Genomic DNA, 22,606 nt, shown 5'->3' on the forward strand with positions numbered 1-22,606 from the left:
TTTCTCTGGACTGAAATTTCTCTGGACGAATTTTCTCTGGATTGAAATTTCTCTGGACCAATTTTCTCTGGACTGAAATTTCTCTGGACTGAAATTTCTCTGGATCAAGATTGAGGGACTTTAGACATTATGAAAATATTGTTGAGGGACCTTAAACATTATGAAAATATTTGGTGTCCTTTATGCTATAAAATCATAATACCAGGGACCTTAAAAAAAAAACCCCAATAAAAAACGAGTGTAATCAACAAAATAAATTGAGCCTAGTCTCACCACACGTGTGAGAAAGAACTCTCACACGTGTTTAGGGTTTGCGCAGTTGGAAGTTATTCATCTCACTACTAAACCTAGCTGCCTCTCTTTGCAGCTACCTCACTCGTCGCCCATCTCAAACACACAAACCCTAGTCTTGGGTTTTCATCCCAGGTACCTTTTTTTTTGTTTTGTTTAATCTTATAGATGAAATATTAAATTTTGACTTAAATTGGTTGAATCAGAAAGAAAATGAACAAAAATTGATTCTTTTTTATTGTGGTTTCTGTTGTGGTGACAGTACATAAATCTGAAGAAAGGAAAAAGTTTCAGCCATGAGGTATGTGAATTTATGATTTTGTTATCTGCAGTTTCTTTGGTTCTGTTTATAGTGTCCAATTCACTCCAAAATTGTAACAAAGTGTATTTGTTTTTCTAAAGTTTTTGTATAAATTTTGTAACTCTATTAATCTTAGGGTCTATTTTGCTGCTCATGGTTGAATGCATTTAATATGAAGTTGGGTGATGTGGGTATGACTGAGATTTTTACCATCAACTAAAATAACAAAAAAAATGATCTTTCTTTATGATTGAGACTGGGATTTAAAGTTTTCATTGATCTTTCTTTGAAAGTGGAACTTGTTAGTTTATTGCTGTTGTAATCTTCAGAATTTGGATGTGTGTTTATTAGCTTGTTTAATTTATTTTTTTTTAAGATTTTTTAGGCTATGCTCCAGTTTGTACCCAGATTAACACATTTTATTAGTTTTCTTGTATTCTAGGCATTAGCATTTTTAATATTTTTTTTTTCTGGCTATGTTGTGTCAAAGTCAGTGCATTTATACTTTCTAGTCATCTAATTTGAACAACTAGTATGCATTCATTTGCTCTTTTTACATTTTTGGAAATGCAGGTGTCTCTATTGTTACTTTCCGTTTTTATCCTTTCTAACGCAGTTACTTTTTCCTCTTCTACAGTAAGCTTCAGAGTGATGCCTTGAGGGAAGCCATTACACAGATTGCTAATGATGCTAAGGAGAAGAAGCGTAACTTCACTGAAACTATTGAGCTCCAGATTGGGCTGAAAAACTACGATCCTCAGAAGGACAAGCGTTTCAGTGGTTCAGTGAAGTTGCCTCACATTCCTCGTCCCAAGATGAAGGTTTGCATGCTTGGTGATGCTCAGCATGTGGAAGAGGTAATCCTGCTATGACAAATTAGTGAATCAAGAAATACATAGAGATTTGGGGGTGGGGAGGGGGTGTTACGTTTTGGAGAATGGCAAAGTGATATTTTCCTCGATTAATTATTATTGATTGGCTTTTAATTACCAAAAAATAGATGATTAATATCCATGAAGCAGGTGCATACAAATAACAGGAAAATTACATCTTGTTTGTGATAGCAAGTTAGCAACCTTATAAGTTATACTCTACTAAATTTTTTTTTTAGTTTTTGGGTGTTTTTGTGTTAAATTTTAGTTATTCTTTTAGATTTCATTTCTGTATATCATGTGTGTTGTTGGTTGTCAACTATCTACATAGAAAAAAAAGGTCCAAGGGAAGAAACAGGTTTGCACTGCTTTTCTCAGTTAATCAGCTGAACTTCTCATTTCAAATAAACCTCGTGGTTGTGATTAAGTATTTGTTGATATAACCATGCTAAATGATCTTGAAATGCTATGGGAGAAACTAAGAACGCATACGTGAATGTTGTTTCGTACAGTTCCTTTACTACATATGTCATAACACAGGACTATTTAGGCCTTTAAGGCAGCATACTTCTATTGCTATTTTAGTTTATGTATTCCTGACATAGTTGGATCGTGTTTAATGTCCTTCATTTTGAGATTATTTTATTTTATTATTTTTTTAATTTAAACATTGAACTGCAGGCTGAGAAGATAGGTTTGGAGTATATGGATGTGGAAGGGCTGAAGAAGCTTAACAAAAACAAGAAACTGGTGAAGAAGCTTGCCAAGAAATACCATGCCTTCTTAGCGTCGGAAGCTGTCATCAAGCAGATTCCCCGTCTATTAGGCCCTGGTCTCAACAAAGCAGGCAAGTTTATTTGACAAATAAAACATCAATCAATCAATCAATTTTTGTCCTGTTAATTGACAGCATTATCCCTCTTTTGTTGGTTGCATACCTGGGACTGTTGCGCTGCACTTTAAACACATTTTTCATGAAGGGTGCTGGTGTTGTGTTTAGGCATTGTAACCATATTAAATTTATCTTTTTTTTTATAGTTTGTTTCTGTCAAAAACAGGCTCAGTTTGTGTGAGTCAAAAATTGTTACCCTCACATGTCAACTCTAATTACCTTCCTCTGAATAATTTATGCATTTTCTCTATTGGTAGAGGCATAGTTTCTGGTGGTGTTTAAGGTTACCAATGTCCTGTCATAGTTTCTGAATGATGTATTATGTATTTGCCATACAGTTTGTGCTTTCTGAATGAAACCTTATGGTTAGTGTATAGAATTATGAGGCAGTTGTAACCTTATCCTCGGTGGCTCTACTGTAATGGAGATCTTTTTTATCATTACTTGTATTGACTAGTTCCATATCATTTGCCAATGCAGGGAAGTTTCCTACCCTTGTTACTCATCAGGAATCTCTCGAGTCTAAAGTTAATGAGACCAAAGCTACAGTAAAGTTCCAACTGAAGAAGGTTCTCTGCATGGGAGTTGCTGTTGGAAACTGCAGCATGGAGGAGAAGCAGATCTTTCAAAATGTGCAAATGAGTGTTAACTTTCTAGTTTCATTGTTGAAGAAGAACTGGCAAAATGTGAGTTTGCTATCCTGCGTTATCTAAACTGTAAGGTTGTCATGAATGCATATGAAGTATTACATCTAGCCTAGAGTAATCATGCATATCTAGATCAGCAGTTGATTTTCTCTAAGGCTGTGTTTGGTTTAAGGATCTGGGGAGGGAGTTTGAAAGGGAAAGGGAAAAGGATGGTGGAATGTGAATAAAATGTACTTACATTTCATCTAGTTTCATACATCTTTTTCTTTTTCCTTTTCCTTTACCATTTCAAATCCTTCTCCAAATCCATGAACCAAACAGAGTCTTAGGGGGCTGCCAAAGGTGATGTTCCCCTAAGAGGAGGATATGGGTCTGCCAAAGGTGGTGGCTTGCGAGGGCTGGTCAGGGAGAAGGGAATAAAAACTTGTTTTCAAAACAGATGAAAACATAATTCTTTTGCTTCCTAAAATTTTATAAAGTTTGGAAGTTATTTACCCTTTTTTGGAAATGAAAGAAGTTGTCAAACATGTTTTCATTTACATATTTCAAATTTTTTGAAAACAAAAAAAGTAAACATAAATGTCACACATACCCTAAGATTATATTTTACAAAGCTTTATACTTTTCTTTGTAGCTCTTTCAAGAGACTTGATTTTTAGATCTGGAACACCTTGATATTTTTTTAGGACTTCCGCACCTCTCCCTCTTGCCAACTTTGTTGAATTTTGAATTAATCTGTTAAACTATTTATGTTAATCATAATTGACCTGCTGTCTGTGACACTATGATGTTAATGTGATGGGCTTTTTTGAACATTATCTAAAGAATTTCATGTTTCTAGTCAGTTGTTTTCTTAACTCAGTTCTCCTAATCCTTGCTCCTGCCCCTTCAAATTTTGTTAATGTGAATGGGTCAACTATGGTGATATGTTTTATTATTGTTGATTGGAAACCAGGTGAGGTGCTTGTACTTGAAGAGTACCATGGGGAAGCCAGTCCGCGTCTTCTGAGCTGTTCTTGAGCTGTTAGAGAGGGATTTGTTGTTAGCAAATGCTCAGAAAAAGATTTTTCCTTAAAGCAATTTCCTCTTTTCTCTTTTGTTTTTGTTTTTGTTTTTGTTTTTGTTTTTACGATACAACTCTATGGAATGTGATAAACAGTATAATGTTTGTTTCAGCATTTTACATTATGGAGGGATTTAACTATAAATCATTCATTTACTGGCTTTTTACCAGTGATCCTTGTCTGATGTGTTACTGGATGATGTTCCTAGGGTAAATTATACTCACTCCCTGATTTATTTTGAAATAACACTGATGCCCCCCCCCATATTCATTGAAATATCACTGACCGACCTTAGTTGAATGGCATGGTGAAATTACTATTAGACCAATGTTATGTTATATATTCTTGTATTAACCACCAGCCAAACCACTCTCAACACCTTCTCACTTTCCAACTTACCTACTACTGCACTTTTGTGCAACAATTTGAGAACCAGTAACTGCTTTGTGGAATTTGGTTTCAAAATTGACTGAGACAAGAACAAAAAATGTAGATGATTGATATAGATGCTAATTACACCGACTTCTCTTAGCACTCTGTTCACTGTGGAGACCTAGGTCAGAGTGGTGACAGCCCCAATTTTGCTATCCATTGACTTCACTGCTGCAATTAATTTCTTAGTACCTTTGCTGTTCGAATCTCCACACTTGCACTTCTTCCAGTCCCAAGAGACCATTGTAAATTATCTGTACAGTTGGTATGGATCTAGTGAGTTTGGTAAGGGTTAGCAACAGCAATGGATGAGAGTAGCCAGTTTTTTCTGTGACAATTGGTGGTGATGTTTTTGCTTCTCCTCTAATATAGTTAAGTGTTTGATGCATGCCAATTGTTCGATGAACTCTGTCGAGTGGATTAGCATTAGTCTCTTTGTTGAGTGAAGGAGAGCAGTGGTTGGAGGTGGCTGGGATTGAAGTGATGACTGTTGGGTGGCAGTTTTGATAGGTAAGAACTGTCACTCTGTTCCTTTTTTTTTATTTTTTATTTTTTTATTTTTTTCTCATTCCCTTTTTTTCTCCATCCGACCAACCAACCATGCCCCAGCTCAATCATCTTTGTCCCTTTTCCAACCCAATTTCATTATTAAGAGAGCCTCGTTTCCTTCCTCTATCCCATTCAATTTCATCACCATTTGAGGTTGTATATATTTTTTGAAAAAAATAATAATTTATAAATAAAATTTCTATACATAAAAATCATATAAAATGATATCATAGTAATATTTCTCCAACAATAAGATGCATATCTACTTTTGCAAAAATCAATCTCAAAAGTAAAGTTCATGAATTGCTATATAAAATTAACTTGCTCATAACTTTTTATAAAGGAATAACATAGTATTTGTAAAAAAATTCCAACTTATTTAAATTTTGAATTGATCTCAAATAAGTTTTAAACAACCGAATTTAAATAAGTTATGTTTTGTAGTTCATATAAGTTGAATAATAGCTTATTCAAATTTAATTTGAAGTCTTTTGGTTGAATTTTAAAATTTATTTACTATTTTTAAAAATAAAACTAGTTTGATTTAAATAACAGCAAAAAAAAAAATCAAAATTTCAAAATTAGTTTCACTCCAAAAAAGAAAATCATATGAAAATATATAAAGTTCTATCAAAGAGGAATATTTTTATTTTTATTTAGGCTCTGTTTGTTTCAAAATACAAAAGAATATTTTTATTTTTATTTTTCAAAATTTGGTTAACACTTGAAACAAAAATATTTTATTGTTTAAGAGAAATTTTGATTTAATAAAAATATCATTTATGACTTTTTAGTAAATAAAAATATTTATTGAAAAAAACTAAATGTGTTAAAAAGGTAGTAAGTAAAAGTTAGGAAAAATTACTCATAAGTCTCATATTGAAAAATGTTACTTCATCTAGTCCTGGGTATTTTTTTATCAACAATGCTAGAGGGCCACAATTTTTGTGGCCACAATGGCTCAAAACTACCAAAACGACGTTGTTTTGACATGTTTTGCACCCAAAACGACGTCGTTTTGATAGTTTTGAGCCATTGTGACCACAAAAATTGTAGCCCTCAAACATTTTCCTTTTTTTATAAACCATTTAGTCTTTTTTTTACATCATAACATCATCATCCAAACAACATCAAACATATCATCAAAACAACATCAAATCTCACGACATCATCATCAAACAACAACGACAAAACAACATTAGGATTATTCATTTTTCTTCGTCTTCAACATCAAAACAAATCTCCATAGTCCCTGAAATCTGCAAATCATCATCGTCGTCACTCTCTCTGTAGAACCCAATTAGCGTAGCAGTGTGCGGAATAAGAGCTCTACTCGGGTAATTTGACGTTGTCTCCCGCGTTTCGTACTCCCAAGTTCATACCCACAATACACACATTATATACATGGTGTATGTATATATATATGCAGAGAGAGAGAGAGAGAGAAAAAGTCATAGAAAACCCTCATGCGAAGCAAACCCGCCTCACCCACTACTTTTAAACAATACCCAAAAAGCGAAATGCTCAATCTGATGGACCATTTTGGTGATTGTACGATTCTCAATTCTACATTCAAACCCTAGAAATAAAGATCGTCCTTTCTTCGATTTCATCTGATTCTTTATTACAGTGACTATTTTTTATCACTGTTAATGTTGAGTTCATCAAACTATATATATATATAGACTTAACCCTTGTTAGTTTGGCACTCATTTTCAAGTCCTTGTCAATCGATCTTCAACGATGGTAACGTTGCCTTATCTCTTTCGTTTTTGTGAGATATGTAGTTGAATTTTCAATCTAAGAGTCTATTTGTTGTTTTTAGTAATGGGGTTTCTTGATTACTATTAGTGATTATTGTAATGGGAAAATCATGAAATGGGTAGATTGATTCAGATTTGTTACTGATGGCAGAATTTGATGGCGCAGCCATGAATGATGTTGGAGAATAATGTTTGATGAATGATGATTGATGAATAATGTTGAAGATGTTGTTGATGTTGGTGATGTTTGAAGTCTCATTTTGCTCCTTATTTTGATGTTTAATCGTTATTTAAAAAATTGTTTAACCGTTATTTTTGATGTTGTTTTATGATAATGTTGTGATGTTTGATGATGATGTTTGATGTTGTTTCGATGATGATGTTTGATGTTGTTTCGATGTTACTCATAAATCTAATGTTTGATGTTTGATGGATAATGTTTGATCTTTGATGAATAATCTTAATGTTTAATGGTTCAGAATCTGTGTTTGATGTTTGATGAATAATCTTAATGTTTAGTGGTTGATGTTTGATAAATAATCCTGACGTTGCTAATGTTTGATGTTGGATGAATAATGTTTGATGTTTGAAAAGAAGGGAAATCATAAAAAGGCCTATAGTAAGCTTCTTAGGAAATAGGACTTATTAGTCCAACAAAAAAGCTTCGGGACTAAATGGGTTAATATTTCCAAATTTGAGATTTATTGTAGCTTTCTCCATTTTTAATTTTGTAAAAATAAGTTATTTTTAAAAAATGATAAAAAATTATTTTTTTAAAAAAATATTTTACTTATTTTTTTAAAATAAAAATATTTTAGACGAAAACAAAGGTTTTTATACACCCAAAACGTGAAAAGGTGTTGAACCTTTTCACGCCAACACCTACCAAAACCACAACCAAAAAAAAAAAAAACACGTGAAAAAGGTGTTGAAAGTGATTGTAGTAGGTGTTTGAATAAAGAAGGTAAGAGAGGATAGAGTGGATTTTGGCATTTCACGGTGAAAAATGTTATGAATGTTTTGTCAAATATTTGAATATGAAACGTATGGCATATGAGTTCATATAAATCTTATATTTATATAAGATATTTAATAGAATTTTTAATAAAATATTTACATTATACTGGATTGAAAATTTAAAAAAAAAAATTAAAATATATATATGTACATTTTACTTAATTATATATATATATATATATATGAAAAATGATTAGTGATTATGCAGTTCGTTCCAGATGGCATGGGTCAGACTGATCCACGCTCCTCGAATCTGTGTCCGACTAATCAAACCCACCAGAAGACCTGCACAAGAGTTCAACGGGGAACAGAGAGTCCCCCCAGCGAACCCTCCGACGAGCAAGTTAGAAAAAGAGGTGGAATGTAGAGATAGATTAGAGATAGAAAGCTTAGCCTTCTTATTGTCTTCGACGTCTGCTTATATCATTTGGTAATCATTTCGTTGTCCCTTCCGACTTGTCGCCATGGCCGAAAGTCTATGCTCTAACTTGCCTTGTTCATGGTGACGCTATTCTGTCTCGACGGGGAGGGCTTATCGCAATAAATACTGTAAGGGACTTCATTAATGGCTGATGTGCAGTGCAATAACTTTGCAGGATCTTTGTCTGCTTATGTGGCTTGTCTTTCTCTTGTCATGTGTCTGGATGTTATTGGTTCTTAATGCCATGTTGAGCTCCAACATCGTTGGGCCTTAATATGTGAGTGATGTATTGGGCCCTAAACAGTGGGCTATATCCTTTATGGGCTTACCCGTGTCAGTAGTCCCCCATTCCCGAGTACAACTTTAGCCCAATGAAGGGAATAAGGAAGAAAACGATGGTTGTGAAAGACTGGCGGGGCGAAGACCGACTGAGAGGTGGGCTGACGGCGACGGGTGACCGCCAAGGGCGGCCGGGCGGAGGGGTCGGCTGTGAGGAGGGCCAAGCACGAAGGGTGACCGAGTGGAGGGGCCGACCATGAGGAGGGCCGACCCGAAGGTGACCGGGGGATGGGACCGGCCGCGAAGGTGACCGAGTGCTAGGACCGACCATGGGGAGGGTCGACCATGGAGGGTGACCGAGTGGAAGGACTGACCAGGGTGAGGGCCGACCGCGAAGGGTGACCAAGTGGAGGAACCGACCATGGTGAGGGTCGACCGCGAAAGGTGACCATGAGGAGAGCCGACTGCGAAGGGTGGGTGGTGTGGCGCGGGGCTCGAGAGGCGGCGGGGTACGTGGTGAAGTGAAGTGGAATAGACAGGGAAGGGGAAAGGGGCAATGGATCGTGGTCGTACACATGGTAGAATCCCGTAATGGGGAAGGTTAGACGTTGAGCAAGAAATGAAGCGATAGGTCAATATGGGGTGTTAAAAAGACAGTTTTGGCGAATTTTTTAAAATTTTCAAATTGGCGAAATTTAATTGTGACCCTTGGAATATAGGCAAGCCTTAGGCTTTTGGTATTATCCGTTTTACCTATCTTTTTGCAAAAAACCAAAACATCTCACAAAGTAAACTCGTTCGTTGCCAGTGATACACCCCTGCAACACTTCGTGAACTGTCTTATGCTCGCATCCAAAGCCATTCGCAGACACACAATAGAGATGGCCCAAGAGGAAGCAACAACCGCAAGGGTTGATCCGTTAGGCGACAACGATGCGGTGGATTTGGCGGAACAGTACAGGATGAAGCGTAGGGAAGGAAGGGTAATTGGTGAGGCGGTGTGGGCTCGTCCAAGGACGATGATTGCAACTGTAAAACCTATTAGTCAAGTGGAGCCGGACCACTAGTACACCAAACCGGACAGATCTATATTCATGGAGGAGGAGTTGGAGGGAATAAGGAGGAAGTACCAGATTCCCTCGGAGATAGGGTTAAGATTGCCCACGTCCAAGGAAAGGGCGTCAAATGTGTGGCCGGGTGAATTTAGCTTGTATGAGGAGGCGTTGCGAGGGGATTTGAGGCTACCTCTCCCCCAAGTGGTGGTGGATATGTTGAACAAGTTGGAGGCGGAGCCAGGGCAGCTGATGCCGAACGCTTGGAAGATAGTTATGGCCTGCGCGAGTGCCTGGCTGTAGGCGACCGGAGGGACGGCAATGACAGTAGAGGAGTTCTTCTCCTGCTACAAGGCCTCCGGTCAGCAGGAGACTTGGGTGACTCTGCAAGCGGTGGCGGGGCGAGGGCTGGTGGCGGGTCTTCTATCTTCGGTGAAGGGGTGGAGGCCGAGATGGTTTTTTGTGACGGCGAACGGTAGGGCAGGAGTTCTCACAACGTGGAAGGTCCCTACCAAATCGGTAGAGCCCAAGTTGGACAGGGCGGGCGAAGACCGAGTGAAGAAGGTGAGGGAATGGAGGGAGGAGAAAGGAGTAAGGTGGGACGAGCTGGTCCTTCCGTCAACGTTGTTTGCCCTGAACTTGGGGTCGCAACCGTTGGGGGAGGATCTGGCAAGGAAGGAGTTGGAGAGGCAATGGAAAGCGGAGGAGGAGGAGGAAAGGAGATTGTTCGCTCGAGCGAACAAATATAAGGAGACACAACTGTGGCCTGCTCCGAAGTTGGTGCCAAAGGAGGGGATTCAACCTCGTCCTAAACCTTTGGGGAACAAGAACCTGACTGAGTTTGCCCCCTTGCCACAACCCGTAGACCCGCTGAATGAGAGGGGCAGACGAGAGGTGGAGGCAGGGTTGAGGAAGTTGAAGAAAAAAAGAGTCGCCACTGAGAAGGCAAAAGATGCGCCCGCTTTGAAGAAGATGAGGGTTGGTGGAAAGGACACCCCCATGGCGGAGAAGGCAGAGGAGAGGGGGGTGGGGGCTACTCCAGAAGGGATGGTTATCCCAGAGGCACAAGGGGACGAAGGTCAAGGGGCCCAAGTGGAAAAAGAACACATGAGTGCCATAGGCCCAAAGATGTAAGTGGAAAATAGGTCAGCTGGCCCTGAGGAGGGGGCGGAGCAGCAGCCCAAGGGGGGTCCTGCGCCCCTAGGAGAGGGAGAGGGAGAGGGAGAGGGGATCAAGTTGAAGACTGCCATCTACCATGCTCCAGCAGTGTTTGGGCGACTGGAGGGAGAATGAGGCCCAACCAGGACAGCTGCAGATCGCCTTTTGGGAGTAGTAGAAGACGCAGCCGTGCGCTTGATGGCCAATTTCATTGAGGCTGAGCTGCTAAGGGGGTTGTGCTCTGCCCAAATGGAGGTGACCGCCTTAGCAGGGGCCTTACTGAATAAGGCGGCGGCTGCAAGAGGCGAAGTGAGGCCATTGAAGGTAAAGTTGGAAAAGGTGAGGGCCCAACTTGAAAATTTTAAGAGGGAGAGCATAGGCTGGAGGAAGGCTGCGCGGAGTGTGTGTGCCAGGGGGTTGGATGAGGCCCAGAAGGCAAAAAAAACGAAGGTGTTGGCGATGGTGCAAAGGAATATTGCTGACTGTGCCCATGCTGAGCTGCTCACGACCAAGTTGGAGTTGGAGACTGTCACGACCCAAACCCGCCCCTATGGGTTTAGCACCGTAACCGGCCAGTAATCCGAGATTACCGAAGGCCTACTTAACAGTAAGACAGTAATACAGAGTACAGGGGCTGGCGGAAGCCAAAACAGTAATTAAAAGATGTCCAATGAGCTGTGACAGTCTGTATGCAAAAAGATTTTTTAAAACATATTTACATTCAGAACAAAACAGTACTATACATACATCATGTACAATCATTCGGGTTAGGGACCAAATCCCTACCAAAACAGTACAGTAACAGTCTATACATGACAGAGACAGAAAGGGAAAAATCTAAAACACCCCGAAGCAGCCTTAGCTTGGCAGCATTTGGAACCTCGCAGTGAGGCACGATGGTTGGCTTGACAAAACAAGAGCTAATTCGACGCTCCTAACTCCGGTCCGGTGCCTGAATACCTACATATATATATATATATATATATAAACAATAAGCTAAAGCCCAGTGAATAACATATGCGTAAAGAGGTTAAGAATGAATGCCCTTTCAGTATTGAAAACAGTCATTTATCAGTATATCAGTCATTCAGTTTGTGGCTCATAATTCATGCCATAACAGTCATTCAGAAACTATAATAGTCATATGTGGTACATCCAATAGCAAAACAGTACAGTAGGTCTTAACAGACCGAGCAGTCAATGATAGCCATCATATCAGTAAACAGTAGTGGTTCCAAACGTGGGAACCGACGGAGATCTCAGTAACAGTAGCAGTAACAGTAAATTGCTATGGATGTCACGAATACAGTTCACAAATAGGACAGACATTCATTCAGTAAACAGTGTCATTTCATTTTCAGAAAATAATCTTAATTAAACATATTTTTACAACATTGTTACTCACAGAGCACTGGGTCACAGATAAGCTAGTACACGTCCTCAGATGCCAACCTTACACAGTTACAGAACGAACACACACTAAGCTACATAGTTGGGAAATAACAACTTAATCCCTAATTTGCCTCGGTGTGATTCTACATCAATATCCTCATTAAGATGCCTTAAACTAGGCCTAGGAGTGCCTAGGATGAAATGAGGATGCAAAGATGCACTTGAAAACACTTTTCAGAATTTTTCAGAAAACAGGGGTCTCGCTCGAGCGTGGCTTTCTACGCTCGAGCGGACATGCAGACAAAGGAGCTCCGCTCGAGCGTGACTTCCATTGCTCGAGCGGACTGCGAGCTACAGTAAAAATACTGGATGCACAAAAATCACGCTTGACGGGCGCTCGATCCACGCTCGAGCGTAAGACACAAGTCCTCGCTCGAGCGTGAACTCTCTCGCTCGAGCAGACTGTAAACACATGCAAAGTACTGGATACACGCATTTCACGCTCGAGCGCCACTTTCCTCGCTCGAGTGGACTGCATGAACACAAGGCGTACGCTCGAGCGTGGAGTTCCTTGCTCGAGCGTGAATCCAAAATCTGGAATTTCCAGATTTGAACCTCAAGCTCAAAACTCAACTTCAATGCATCAAAACTCAATCTCTTGGGCCCATTTTCTGGAAAAACACTTTAAACCCATAATATAACATGTTTTGAAGATCAATTTGTAAAATCAAAGCCCAAGGGTGAGTCAATTAAACATAATTTTCAAATAAACTTCAAGAACATGATCAAACATAACATGCATGTGTTCTAATGAGTTCAAAGCTCTTAATACATGCTCCAATGAGCCAATTCCCTAAAAAACAAGATGATTTCATGATCTAAAATCAAGATATGGACATGCATGTAACAAATTCCATGAAAACAACTTCAAAACCTCAATATAAGAGCATGCATGCATGATCTAGCTCTCAATTCAACATTGTAAACCAATTCTAGACTTAGATGACTAAATTACCATGAACCATGCATGAATTAACTTAAATTCACAAACAAGAAGGTAAATTTTCTACCTTAGGTCTTGAATTCAAGATGTAGAAGCTCAAATATGTAAATGTTCTTCAATTCCTTTAGATTCAAGCAAGACTTGTAAAAATCAACTTATTCTCCTACTCTCCCTCTCTCAATCGGTTTGGTCTCAAGAATGAATGAGGAAAAGGTGTTAAGACAATACAAAGGGTGAGAGAATGAGTGGTCTAGCATAACCCACTAAGTGGCAAAATGAAAATAAAGGCAAACTAATGTGATACAACTCTAATTAATCCAATTTAATAATACCAAATCACATTTCAATTAAATATACAATAAAATCACATAAATTTCAATTAGCATAAAACATTAATCAATTTCAGATTCGGCCACTGATAAGGCCTTCAATTTGCAGTTTAAAACATAAAACACGAACAGATAATTTAATAGTCAAACAGATAGACATGCATTTAACTAACACACTCAAGCAATTCGCTCAGAATTTCAATCAATTCAATTACTTATCATGATCAGTCTCAGTTTAGCAGAAATCAGTGGTGTTATCAATAAACAGTAGTGAGGGTTGTCACAGGGACGGAATGTCGCAAGGTGGTGTCGCTCGAGTTCTAGCTGGTTGTCGAGCAGAAGAAGCTGGAAAAGGCCCAAAAAGCCTGCACCGTCGCCAAAGAATGGTGGGATGAGGCCATGAACTGCAACGAAGATCTTCTTGCTTAGTCGATCAAAGAAAAAGAAGAAGCGAATCTGAAGATCGCTGAGCTGGAGAGGACATTGGCAGACGAGCGGGCCAAGTCAATGGAGGAGAAGGCGGGGTTGGAGAAGGTTTTGGAGGAAGAAAAGACCAAGTTAGCCTCTGAGAGGGCAGCGTACCCCGACTTATGTGTCGCAGCAGTAGAGCAGTTCAAGGGGTCTGTTGACTTCCAGATGGCTATCGATGCCGCGATCGCCAGTAACTTGGCAAGAGATGGGTTTGGGGGGGCTGGCTTGTTGGGAGTGACCGCTGGAAGCAAGAGTGAAGAAGAAGTGATCCAGAACTTCTAGCGGTTGGACTTCTACAAACATGATATGGCTAAGTTCTGGGACAGCAGCTGGAAAACTTTCAAGTGTAAGGCTGAAGAGCTGTTGCCAGACTTGGTCTTCAACACTGTTAGAATAGAGGAAGACGATGTGGCCCAGACCCCTTTAGATGAAGGTGTTGACGAAGAAGATCTTGTTTCGAGCGAGGAGAAATGATGAATGTAAAATTTTTGCACTTTGTTTGTAAATAAATTTTTTGTTGTTGTTTTGTTTGTTGTTTTTTGTTAGGCGTGTAACTTCTGTAGTAAACTTATGTATAAGTTGGTGAATAAATAAAATTCTGAGTTGTGTTTGTCACATTGTGGCCTTTAGTTTTGTAAATTTGAAAAGAATGAGAATGGTTATTCAAATAAGGCTTATGTATAAATCGCAGTGAAAATCGAGAAGTAGAGAGCCAATCTATCTTATGAGGAAATTATGATGCAAAGAATGTTAACAATAAAAATGTTGAAATGTAAAGGTCTTAAAATTGAGAGTCTTGAAGTGTTAAGTCATATGGTCAAAGTGTTGAGAAAATGTGTGAGTGAAAAGGTCTCAAAATGTGACAGTCTTGAAATGCTAAATGGTTAGAAAATGAAAGTCAAAAAATGTAAAGAACGTTAAGAGGCGTAAAAGTTGGACCTGGAATTTGACCAAGTATGGTGACTATGCTACAAACATGAAGTTGTAATGATGCTTGAGCCATAGTTAACTCAGTCTGGCTGAGCCCTTCGTGCTCAGTCTGGCTAAGGCTTTAAGTAACTCAGTCTGGCTGAGCCCTTCGTGCTCAGTCTGGCTGAGGCTTTAAGTAACCCAATTTGGCTGAGCCCTTCGTGCTCAGTCTGGCTGAGGCTTTAAGTAACTCAGTCTGGCTGAGTCCTTTGTCCTCAGTCTGGCTGAGGCTTTAAGTAATCCAGTTTGGCTGAGCCTTTCGTGCTCAGTTTGGCTGAGGCTTTAAATAATCCAGTCTGGCTGAGCCCTTCGTGCTCAGTCTAGCTGAGGCTTTAAGTAGCCCAGTCTGGTTGAGCCCTTTGTGCTCAGTCTGGCTGAGGCTTTAAGAAATGCAATCTGGTTGAGGCTTTAGTAACCCAGTCTGGCTGAGCCCTTCGTGCTCAGTCTGGTTGAGACTTTAAGTAGCCCAGTCTGGTTGAGCCCTTTGTGCTCAGTTTGGCTGAGGCTTTAAGAAACGCAGTCTGGCTGAGCCCTTCGTGCTCAGTCTGGCTGAGGCTTTAAGTAACCCAGTCTGGCTGAGGTTTTAAGTAACTCAGTCTGGCTGAGCCCTTCGTGCTCAGTCTGGCTGAGGCTTTAAGTAACCCAGTTTGGCTGAGGCTGCAAATAGGGTGTTATTGAAATACCACGCAGACAACTGAGATATAAGAGTGTTGTCATTTGAAGCGTAGCCCATTGATCACAAATTTACATCATGCGAGAAAAGGACAAAAACATCCAAGTGTGTAGATTGTCAAAAAGACCATATAGCAATTGATCAATACAAAAAGTATAGCTTTTATTAAAAATAACGTTTCAAGTGCTCGGCGTTCCATGGATGAGGGAGGTCTCAGCCTTCCATGTCCTGAAGTCGATAAGTACCCGGACGAGGTTTGGCCTTAACAACGTAAGGTCTCTCCCACTTGGCGGCCAACTTGCCCTCAGCCGAATTTTTAGTGGCAAGAGTTGTTTCACGCGAAACAAGGTCCCCCACAGCGAACTCCCTCGGTCGGACTTTGTGGTTGTAAAGTGTTCTCATTTTCTATTGGCATGAGGCCCGTCTGACAGCAGTGGTCTCTCGGAGCTCTTCAATTAGGTCTAGGTTTGCCCACGCAGCTCTTTAGTTAGTTCTGGATTCGGGTGTAGAACCCTTGGGGTAGGCAGACCGATTTCCACTGGGATGACCGCCTTAGCGCTGTATGTTAAGTGAAAGGAGGTCTCCCCAGTGGGGGTTCGAGCGGTAGTACGGTAGGCCCAGAGTACATTTGGTAATTCCTCAGTCTAGAGTCCCTTAGCAGCTTCCAGCTTAGTTTTGACGATCTTTAGAAGAGAACGGTTGGTAACCTCAACTTGGCCATTGGCTTGGGGGTGACCTGGGGAAGAGAAACATGGCTGGATTTGAAGTTTTGCACAGAATTTCTTGAACTTGGTATTGTCGAATTGTTTACCGTTGTCGGAGACGATGGCTTGATGAATGCCAAATCGGCACACGATCGACTGCCAGATGAATCTGGTTGTGTTCCGCTCGGTAATTGTGGCAAGGGGTTCTGCCTCCACCTATTTAGTGAAGTAATCAATGGCGATGATTGCGAACTTGGTTTGGCCTCGGCCAGTGGGCAATGGGCCAACTAGGTCGATCCCCCATTTGGCGAATGGGTAAGGACTGCAAAGTGTAAGGGGAGCATGGGGGATGTTGGCAAAACGTTGGCACTTATCACATTTAAGCACGAAGTCAATCGCATCTTAATTGAGAGTTGGCCAGAAATAACCAGTACGAAGTATTTTCTGGGCTAGTGACCTGGCACTCGAATGATTACCACATATACCCTTATGGACTTTCCTCATCACGTAGGTCGCTTGAGCTGGATTGAGGCATCACAGGTATGGGCGTGAAAAGCCATGTTTGTACAGGAGGCCACTGACGAGAATGTAGTTGGACGACCAAGCCCTGACTTTGGCGGCCTGCTGTTTGTTGTTTGGCAATTCCCCTGTTATCAGAAATAGAAAGATTTCGGCCGCCCATGGAATAGGTTCATTTTGGAGGAAGTGGACTTGCTGCTGGTTTAGGGAAATGGCAAGGTGGGCTAGATACTCGAGGCGAACACCGTGGCTGAGGTCTGACTGGTCTGCAGAAGCTAATTGAGCCATCTCATCTGCCTTGGAGTTTTCCGCCCGAGGGATGTGCTTGATGTGGAAAGTATTGAAGAGGCGAGCAAGGGGGAGGGTAATATCCCTGTAAGCCTGCATTGTGTCTTCCTTGGCATCGAATTCCCTCGTAATTTGTCTGACAATGAGCTGGGAATCGCTGAACACTCGGATATGGCTAACACCAATGTCTCTGGCTAGGCGGAGACTTGCTATCAATGCCTCATATTCGGCCTCATTATTACTTGCGTCGAACAAGAAACGGAGAACACACTTGAAATAACCACCCTCGGGGGCGGTGAGGATAAGACCAGCCCCATTGCCTTTTTTGCGGGATGATCTATCGACGTTGAGGGTCCAAGAGTGGAGGTCTTCTGCCTCTGTCTGGGGTCGCGGAGGTGGTGGGGCTGTGGTCAGAGTGGGATTAGTGAATTCCAGGATAAAATCGGCGATAACCTGCCCTTTGATCGCCGTTCAAGGTCTGTAGGAGATGTCAAACTGGCTGAGCTCGACCGACCATTGCATGACTCTGCCGCACAGCTCTGGTTGTTGCATTATCTTCATCAAGGGTTGGTCAGTGAGGACCACTATGGAATGGGCTTGGAAGTAAGGACGGAGTCGTCTTGAGGTGGTTACCAAGGCCAAGGACATTTTTCCTAGTAGTGGGTAGTTCTATTCTGTGCCTCTGAGAGCCTGGCTGATGTAATAAACCGGACGCTGTATTGAATCGTCCTCTCGGATGAGGGCCACATTGACTGCGGTGCTGGAAACGGCTAAATAGAGAAAAATGGGTTCACCTATGAGCGCTTGAGAGAGTAAGGGAGGGTTGGCCATGCACTGCTTCAATTGTTGGAAAGCCTCTTCAGACTCGGTCGTCCACTCAAAATTTTGCCGAAGAACTTTGAAGAAAATGAGACACTTGTCCGTTGCACGGGAAATGAATCGGTTGAGGGCGGCGACTCTACCAGTAAGTCTCTAAACCTCCTTAACCGTTCTGGGTGACTGTATTTGCATTAAGGCCTTGATTTTTTCGGGGTTAGCTTCGATGCTCCGCTGACTGACCATGAAGCCCAAGAACTTCCCAGATCCTACGCCGAAGGCGCATTTCTCCGGATTGAGCTTCATTTGGTACTTTCGTAGGGTGCCGAAGGTCTCTCGCAGATCGACCAGATGATCAGTGGAGAGCTTGCTCTTGACTAGCATGTCGTCGACGTATACTTCTATGTTCCGGCCTATCTGGTGATGAAAGACGGCGTTGACCAATCGTTGGTAAGTGGCTCGGCATTTTTCAACCCAAACGGCATGACACAATAATGGTAGGTTCCCCAGTCGATGATGAAGGAGGTGTGCTCCCGGTCAGACGAGCGCATCAGAATTTGGTTGTACCTAGAGAAGGCATCCATGAAGCTAAGCATTTGATGGTCGGCCGTGGCGTCAACAAGCAGATCTATGCGAGGAAGGGGATAACTGTCTTTGGGGCAAGCTCAGTTAAGGTCTGTGTAGTCGACACAGAGTCGCCATTTACCGTTGTTTTTACGGACCAAGACCACATTTGACAGCCACCTAGGGTAGTCCACATTTTTGATAAACTGTGCCTCAAGGAGCTTATCTACTTCTGAAGCGATGAGAATGTTGCACTCCGGGTGAAAGATGCGCTGCTTCTGGCGGAAGGGTCGAAAATGGGGCTCAATGCTCAGACGATGGGTGAGGAAGGAGGGGTCGATACCCGGTATGTCGGAGTGGGTCCAGGCAAATACATCGTTGTGCTCAATCCATAGGGCGGTAAGGTCGGCCTTGGCCTGAGAGGATAGTTGGTTGCCGATCTTGGCAGTTTTTGTCAGGTTGGTGGGATCGATGAGGACCTCAACAAGCTCTTCCACTAGTTCCCCTCTGACCAGCTCATCCTCGTCCCTGACGTCGAGCCCTTCAGTGATCATAGCCTTCTTTAGCTTGACCTCTTTAAGTGAAGCGACGTAACATTCCCTGGCCATGGTCTGCTCGCCCCTCACTGTGCCGACCCTAAGGTTGGTGGGGAATTTGATGGCAAGATGGAAAGTGGATATGATAGCTTGGAAAGCATTTAGAGCGGTGCGGCCGAGGATGATGTTGTAAGCAGAGGGACAATTGACGACTAGGAAGGTGATCAACTTGGTGGTCTGTCGTGGGTATTCTCCAATTGTGATGGGAAGGTCGATGGAGCTGATGGAGGTCACCCGATCTCATTTAAAACCGACCAATGGGGTTTGGAGAGGGGACAGACTTTCTTCCCCGATCTTGAGCTGTTGGAAGGCATTTAGGAAGATGATGTCTGAAGAACTGTCGTTGTCGACGAGAACCCGTCTGACTTTGTAATTGGAGAGGAGGGCAGAAATGACGAGAAGGTCGTCATGGGGGTAGCGGATGCCTGTACAGTCGGCGTCCGTAAAGGTGATAGGCTCCGTCCACTGCTTGGGCTATTTGGAGGGTCGGTCCAATGTGGCAACTTCTTTGTCGGAGCCCTACCTTATTTTTCTGAGTTCTGTCCGCTGAGCTGAGCAGGATGGTCCTCCACAAGCAAGCCCGCCTGCAATAACTCTGATCTCTCCAATAGGGGGGGCGGGGTTCCCTTGTGCCCGGGGTTGCTGTGGAGGGTGATCATGACCTTGATTAGGTTGTGCGGGTTACCGGGGAGGGGTGCAGTGATGATTGTTTCTAATAGGTTCAGTCCTTTGCCTCTGTTGAGGGCGGGCTTTCGTGAATCGACTGAGACGTCCCTGGCGTATCAAGCCCTCGACCTGGTCTTTGAGGTTAACACACTCCTCCGTGTTGTGGCCATGGTCCTGATGAAAGCGGCAGTATTTGGATTGGTTTTGCCGGTTAGAAGGAGATCGTGATGGTTGGGGCCATTTTATGGAGTAATCTCGTTGAATCTGGTTCAAGACTTGTTCCATGGGGGAGTTGAGGGGTGTGTATCGTTTGAACTGGCTAAGCGGTCGGGTTGGTGCCGACTGGTCGGCTTGGGGCGGTTGGTCGGTATACTGAGGTGTTTGGTTATTGTACTGGGTGTTTATGGTTTCTAAGTCCTTTCTCTTCTCTCTGGGGGTCGGGTTTTTGGCTGTAGGCTCTTGGCGGGCGGCTAGGGAATCTTCGGCGTTCATGTATTTTTGGGCTTTGGAGAGTAGGGTTGCCACGGAGGTCAGGGGGTTTTTGGAGAGAGAGAAAAGGAAATCAGATGATCGTAGGCCAGCCATGAACGCCGTGAGGATGACCTTGTCATCGTTTTCTGCTACCTATAGGGCTTCGGTGTTGAAGCGGGTGACAAAGCTGCGCAGCGACTCCCCGTCGGTCTGACGGATGTTGAGGAGTTGGGTTACCGGACGCCGCTGGCGCTGGGCTCCAATGAAATGGTTGAGGAATGAGTCACTGAGGTGCTGGAAAGTGGAAACAGAGTCTGCTGACAGTTGACTAAACCAGAGTCAAGCCGACCCCTTGAGTGTTACGGGAAAAGCCCGACACATGATTTCATCAGGAAATGCATGGAGGATCATGAGGGTTCTGTAGGTCTCCAAGTGATCAACTGGGTCCATTGTACCGTCAAAAGAGTCGATGGTAGGCATTTTGAACTTAGGCGGTAGAGGTTTGTCCCGGATGGAGGCAACGAATGGTGAGTTAGCTGTGGTGGATGGTTTATTCGGTATGTTCTGCATGACTCCTTGGAGCTGGAGCTTCATGGCTCGGAGTTCTGCATTCCAGAGAGTTATGTTGTCACCACCGGAAGGCAGTGGAGGTTGGACGCTACTGGCCTCTCCTTTGAGGGTTGGTGCCGGAATCGATGGATGTAGGGCCCGAGGTGGAGGGTTCACATCTGGGGGAGGGGGTCGCAAGCCTTCCATGTGGATGGGGCTGCTGGATAGTATGGCTCGGGGTTCGTTCTTGGTTGGGTGGAATATCTGGAGGTGGTGGTGGAGGCATAGGAAGGTTTCTTTGGAGTAGAGCATTAATCAGGGCTTGGTTTTGCTTGGCCAGGCGGTTGATGCTGTTGGTGAGCTCGGTGATATACTGTGGGGGGTTGTTTAGATTGGAAGGGTCGGCTTGGTGGTCGGCAACATTGTGGTGAGAAGCCATGGATCTAGTCGTGACCATCCACCTTGGTGGGTGGCAGGAAGAGGTTATTGGGAAGGGGCCTCCGGCGGCAATGAGCACAACTGGCGCGCGTAATAGAGAGGCTTCCCACATACGGCGCCAACTGATGATGCAGTTCGTTCCATATGGAATGGGTCGGACTGATCCACGCTCCTCGAACCTGTGTCCGAATGACCAAACCCACCAGAAGACCTGCACAAGAGTTCAACAGGGAACGGGGAGTCCTCCCAGCGAATCCTCCGACGAGCAAGTTAGAAAAAGAGGTAGAATGTAGAGATAGATTAGAGATAGAAAGCTTAACCTTCTTCTTGTCTTCGACGTCTGCTTATATCATTTGGTAATTATTTCGTTGTCCCTTTCGATTTGTGGCCATTGCCGAAAGTCTATGCTCTAGCTTGCCTTATTCATGGTGAGGCTGTTCTGTCTCGACGGGGAGGGCTTATCTCAATAATAGACCCTTCGTTAATGGCTGATGTGCAGTGCAATAACTTTGCAGAATCTTTGTCTACTTATGTGGCTTGTCCTTCTCCTGCATGTGTGTGGATGTTATTGGTTCTTAATGCCATGTTGAGCTCCAGCAACGTTGGGCCTTAATATGTGAGCTATGTATTTGGCCTTAAACGGTGGGCTATATCCTTTATGGGCTTACCCGTGTCAATTAGAATTTTTAATAAAAGAATTTTAATGAGCTGAGTGAATCTTACTATGATATTTTAGCCTTAATTTTATTTTTTTATTCCCTACCACATTATTAGAATTTAATTAAAGTTTTAAAATTAAAAAATGTATCATATACATATATATATATATATATATTAGTTTCTCTTTTTAAATCCGTTCTCAAAACGAGCATTAGAGCAACTCCAACCATACTTTTTACTTTTTACTAGCTAAATTACAAAAAAGTAAACTCTTTATTTTACTTAATTACTTTAGCTATTGTGTTCTCCAACCACGCTCTTTATTTTAGCTAATCATTTAAACTAACTTAATTAATTTTTAAAATAAAAAATACTAATTGTTGATATTTTACTAATATAAATTTACAATAATAATAAATTTGCTCATGCAAACATACAAAACCTGTAGAATGAGGAGAAAAAAATATAAAATACAAAATAAGTTGTTCCGTAATTTATCAAATAAAATTGAAAAAACATATAAAATTGTCTCACACACACACACACACATATATATATATAATATAAAATCCTAAATCTAAGACATAAATATACAAAAATTTAAAATATATACATACATAATTATTTAAAAAGTCTCTGAAATTCTTTAATTGTAACTACCAAAAAAATAAGATAATAAAGTAACTAGCTCAATAGCCAATCTATTAGAACTCAAAATTAAATTTATATTAACAAAAATATCTAACAAATCTTGTTTAAT

At 41.9% G+C, this 22,606-nt stretch overlaps 1 protein-coding gene and 1 long non-coding RNA gene across 2 annotated transcripts; both read left to right on the forward strand.

Annotated features, from left to right (window-relative positions):
- The first annotated feature begins 242 nt into the window (after positions 1-242).
- On the forward strand, positions 243-4,236 carry LOC114269296 (large ribosomal subunit protein uL1). Its single transcript, XM_028210589.2, has 6 exons — positions 243-426; positions 554-592; positions 1,230-1,449; positions 2,146-2,311; positions 2,837-3,042; positions 3,959-4,236. The coding sequence occupies exons 2-6, from the start codon at positions 588-590 to the stop codon at positions 4,010-4,012; spliced, it is 651 nt and encodes a 216-aa protein (XP_028066390.1). The 5' UTR covers positions 243-426; positions 554-587; the 3' UTR covers positions 4,013-4,236.
- A 1,987-nt stretch (positions 4,237-6,223) lies between these two features.
- On the forward strand, positions 6,224-7,055 carry LOC114269349 (uncharacterized). Its single transcript, XR_003631587.2, has 2 exons — positions 6,224-6,794; positions 6,963-7,055. It is a non-coding gene; the product is annotated as an uncharacterized LOC114269349 (long non-coding RNA).
- Positions 7,056-22,606: the final 15,551 nt, after the last annotated feature.

This window comes from Camellia sinensis, chromosome 14 (assembly GCF_055761805.1).
Source record: "Camellia sinensis isolate YWXY chromosome 14, ASM5576180v1, whole genome shotgun sequence".
Lineage (NCBI taxonomy): Eukaryota > Viridiplantae > Streptophyta > Magnoliopsida > Ericales > Theaceae > Camellia > Camellia sinensis.

Excerpts from the sequence above, each read along its gene's own strand:
- LOC114269296 (XM_028210589.2), top strand. Across the intron at positions 1,450-2,145 it reads ATGCTCAGCATGTGGAAGAG|GCTGAGAAGATAGGTTTGGA; the intron begins GTAATCCTGCTA and ends ATTGAACTGCAG. Across the intron at positions 2,312-2,836 it reads CCCTGGTCTCAACAAAGCAG|GGAAGTTTCCTACCCTTGTT; the intron begins GCAAGTTTATTT and ends TTGCCAATGCAG.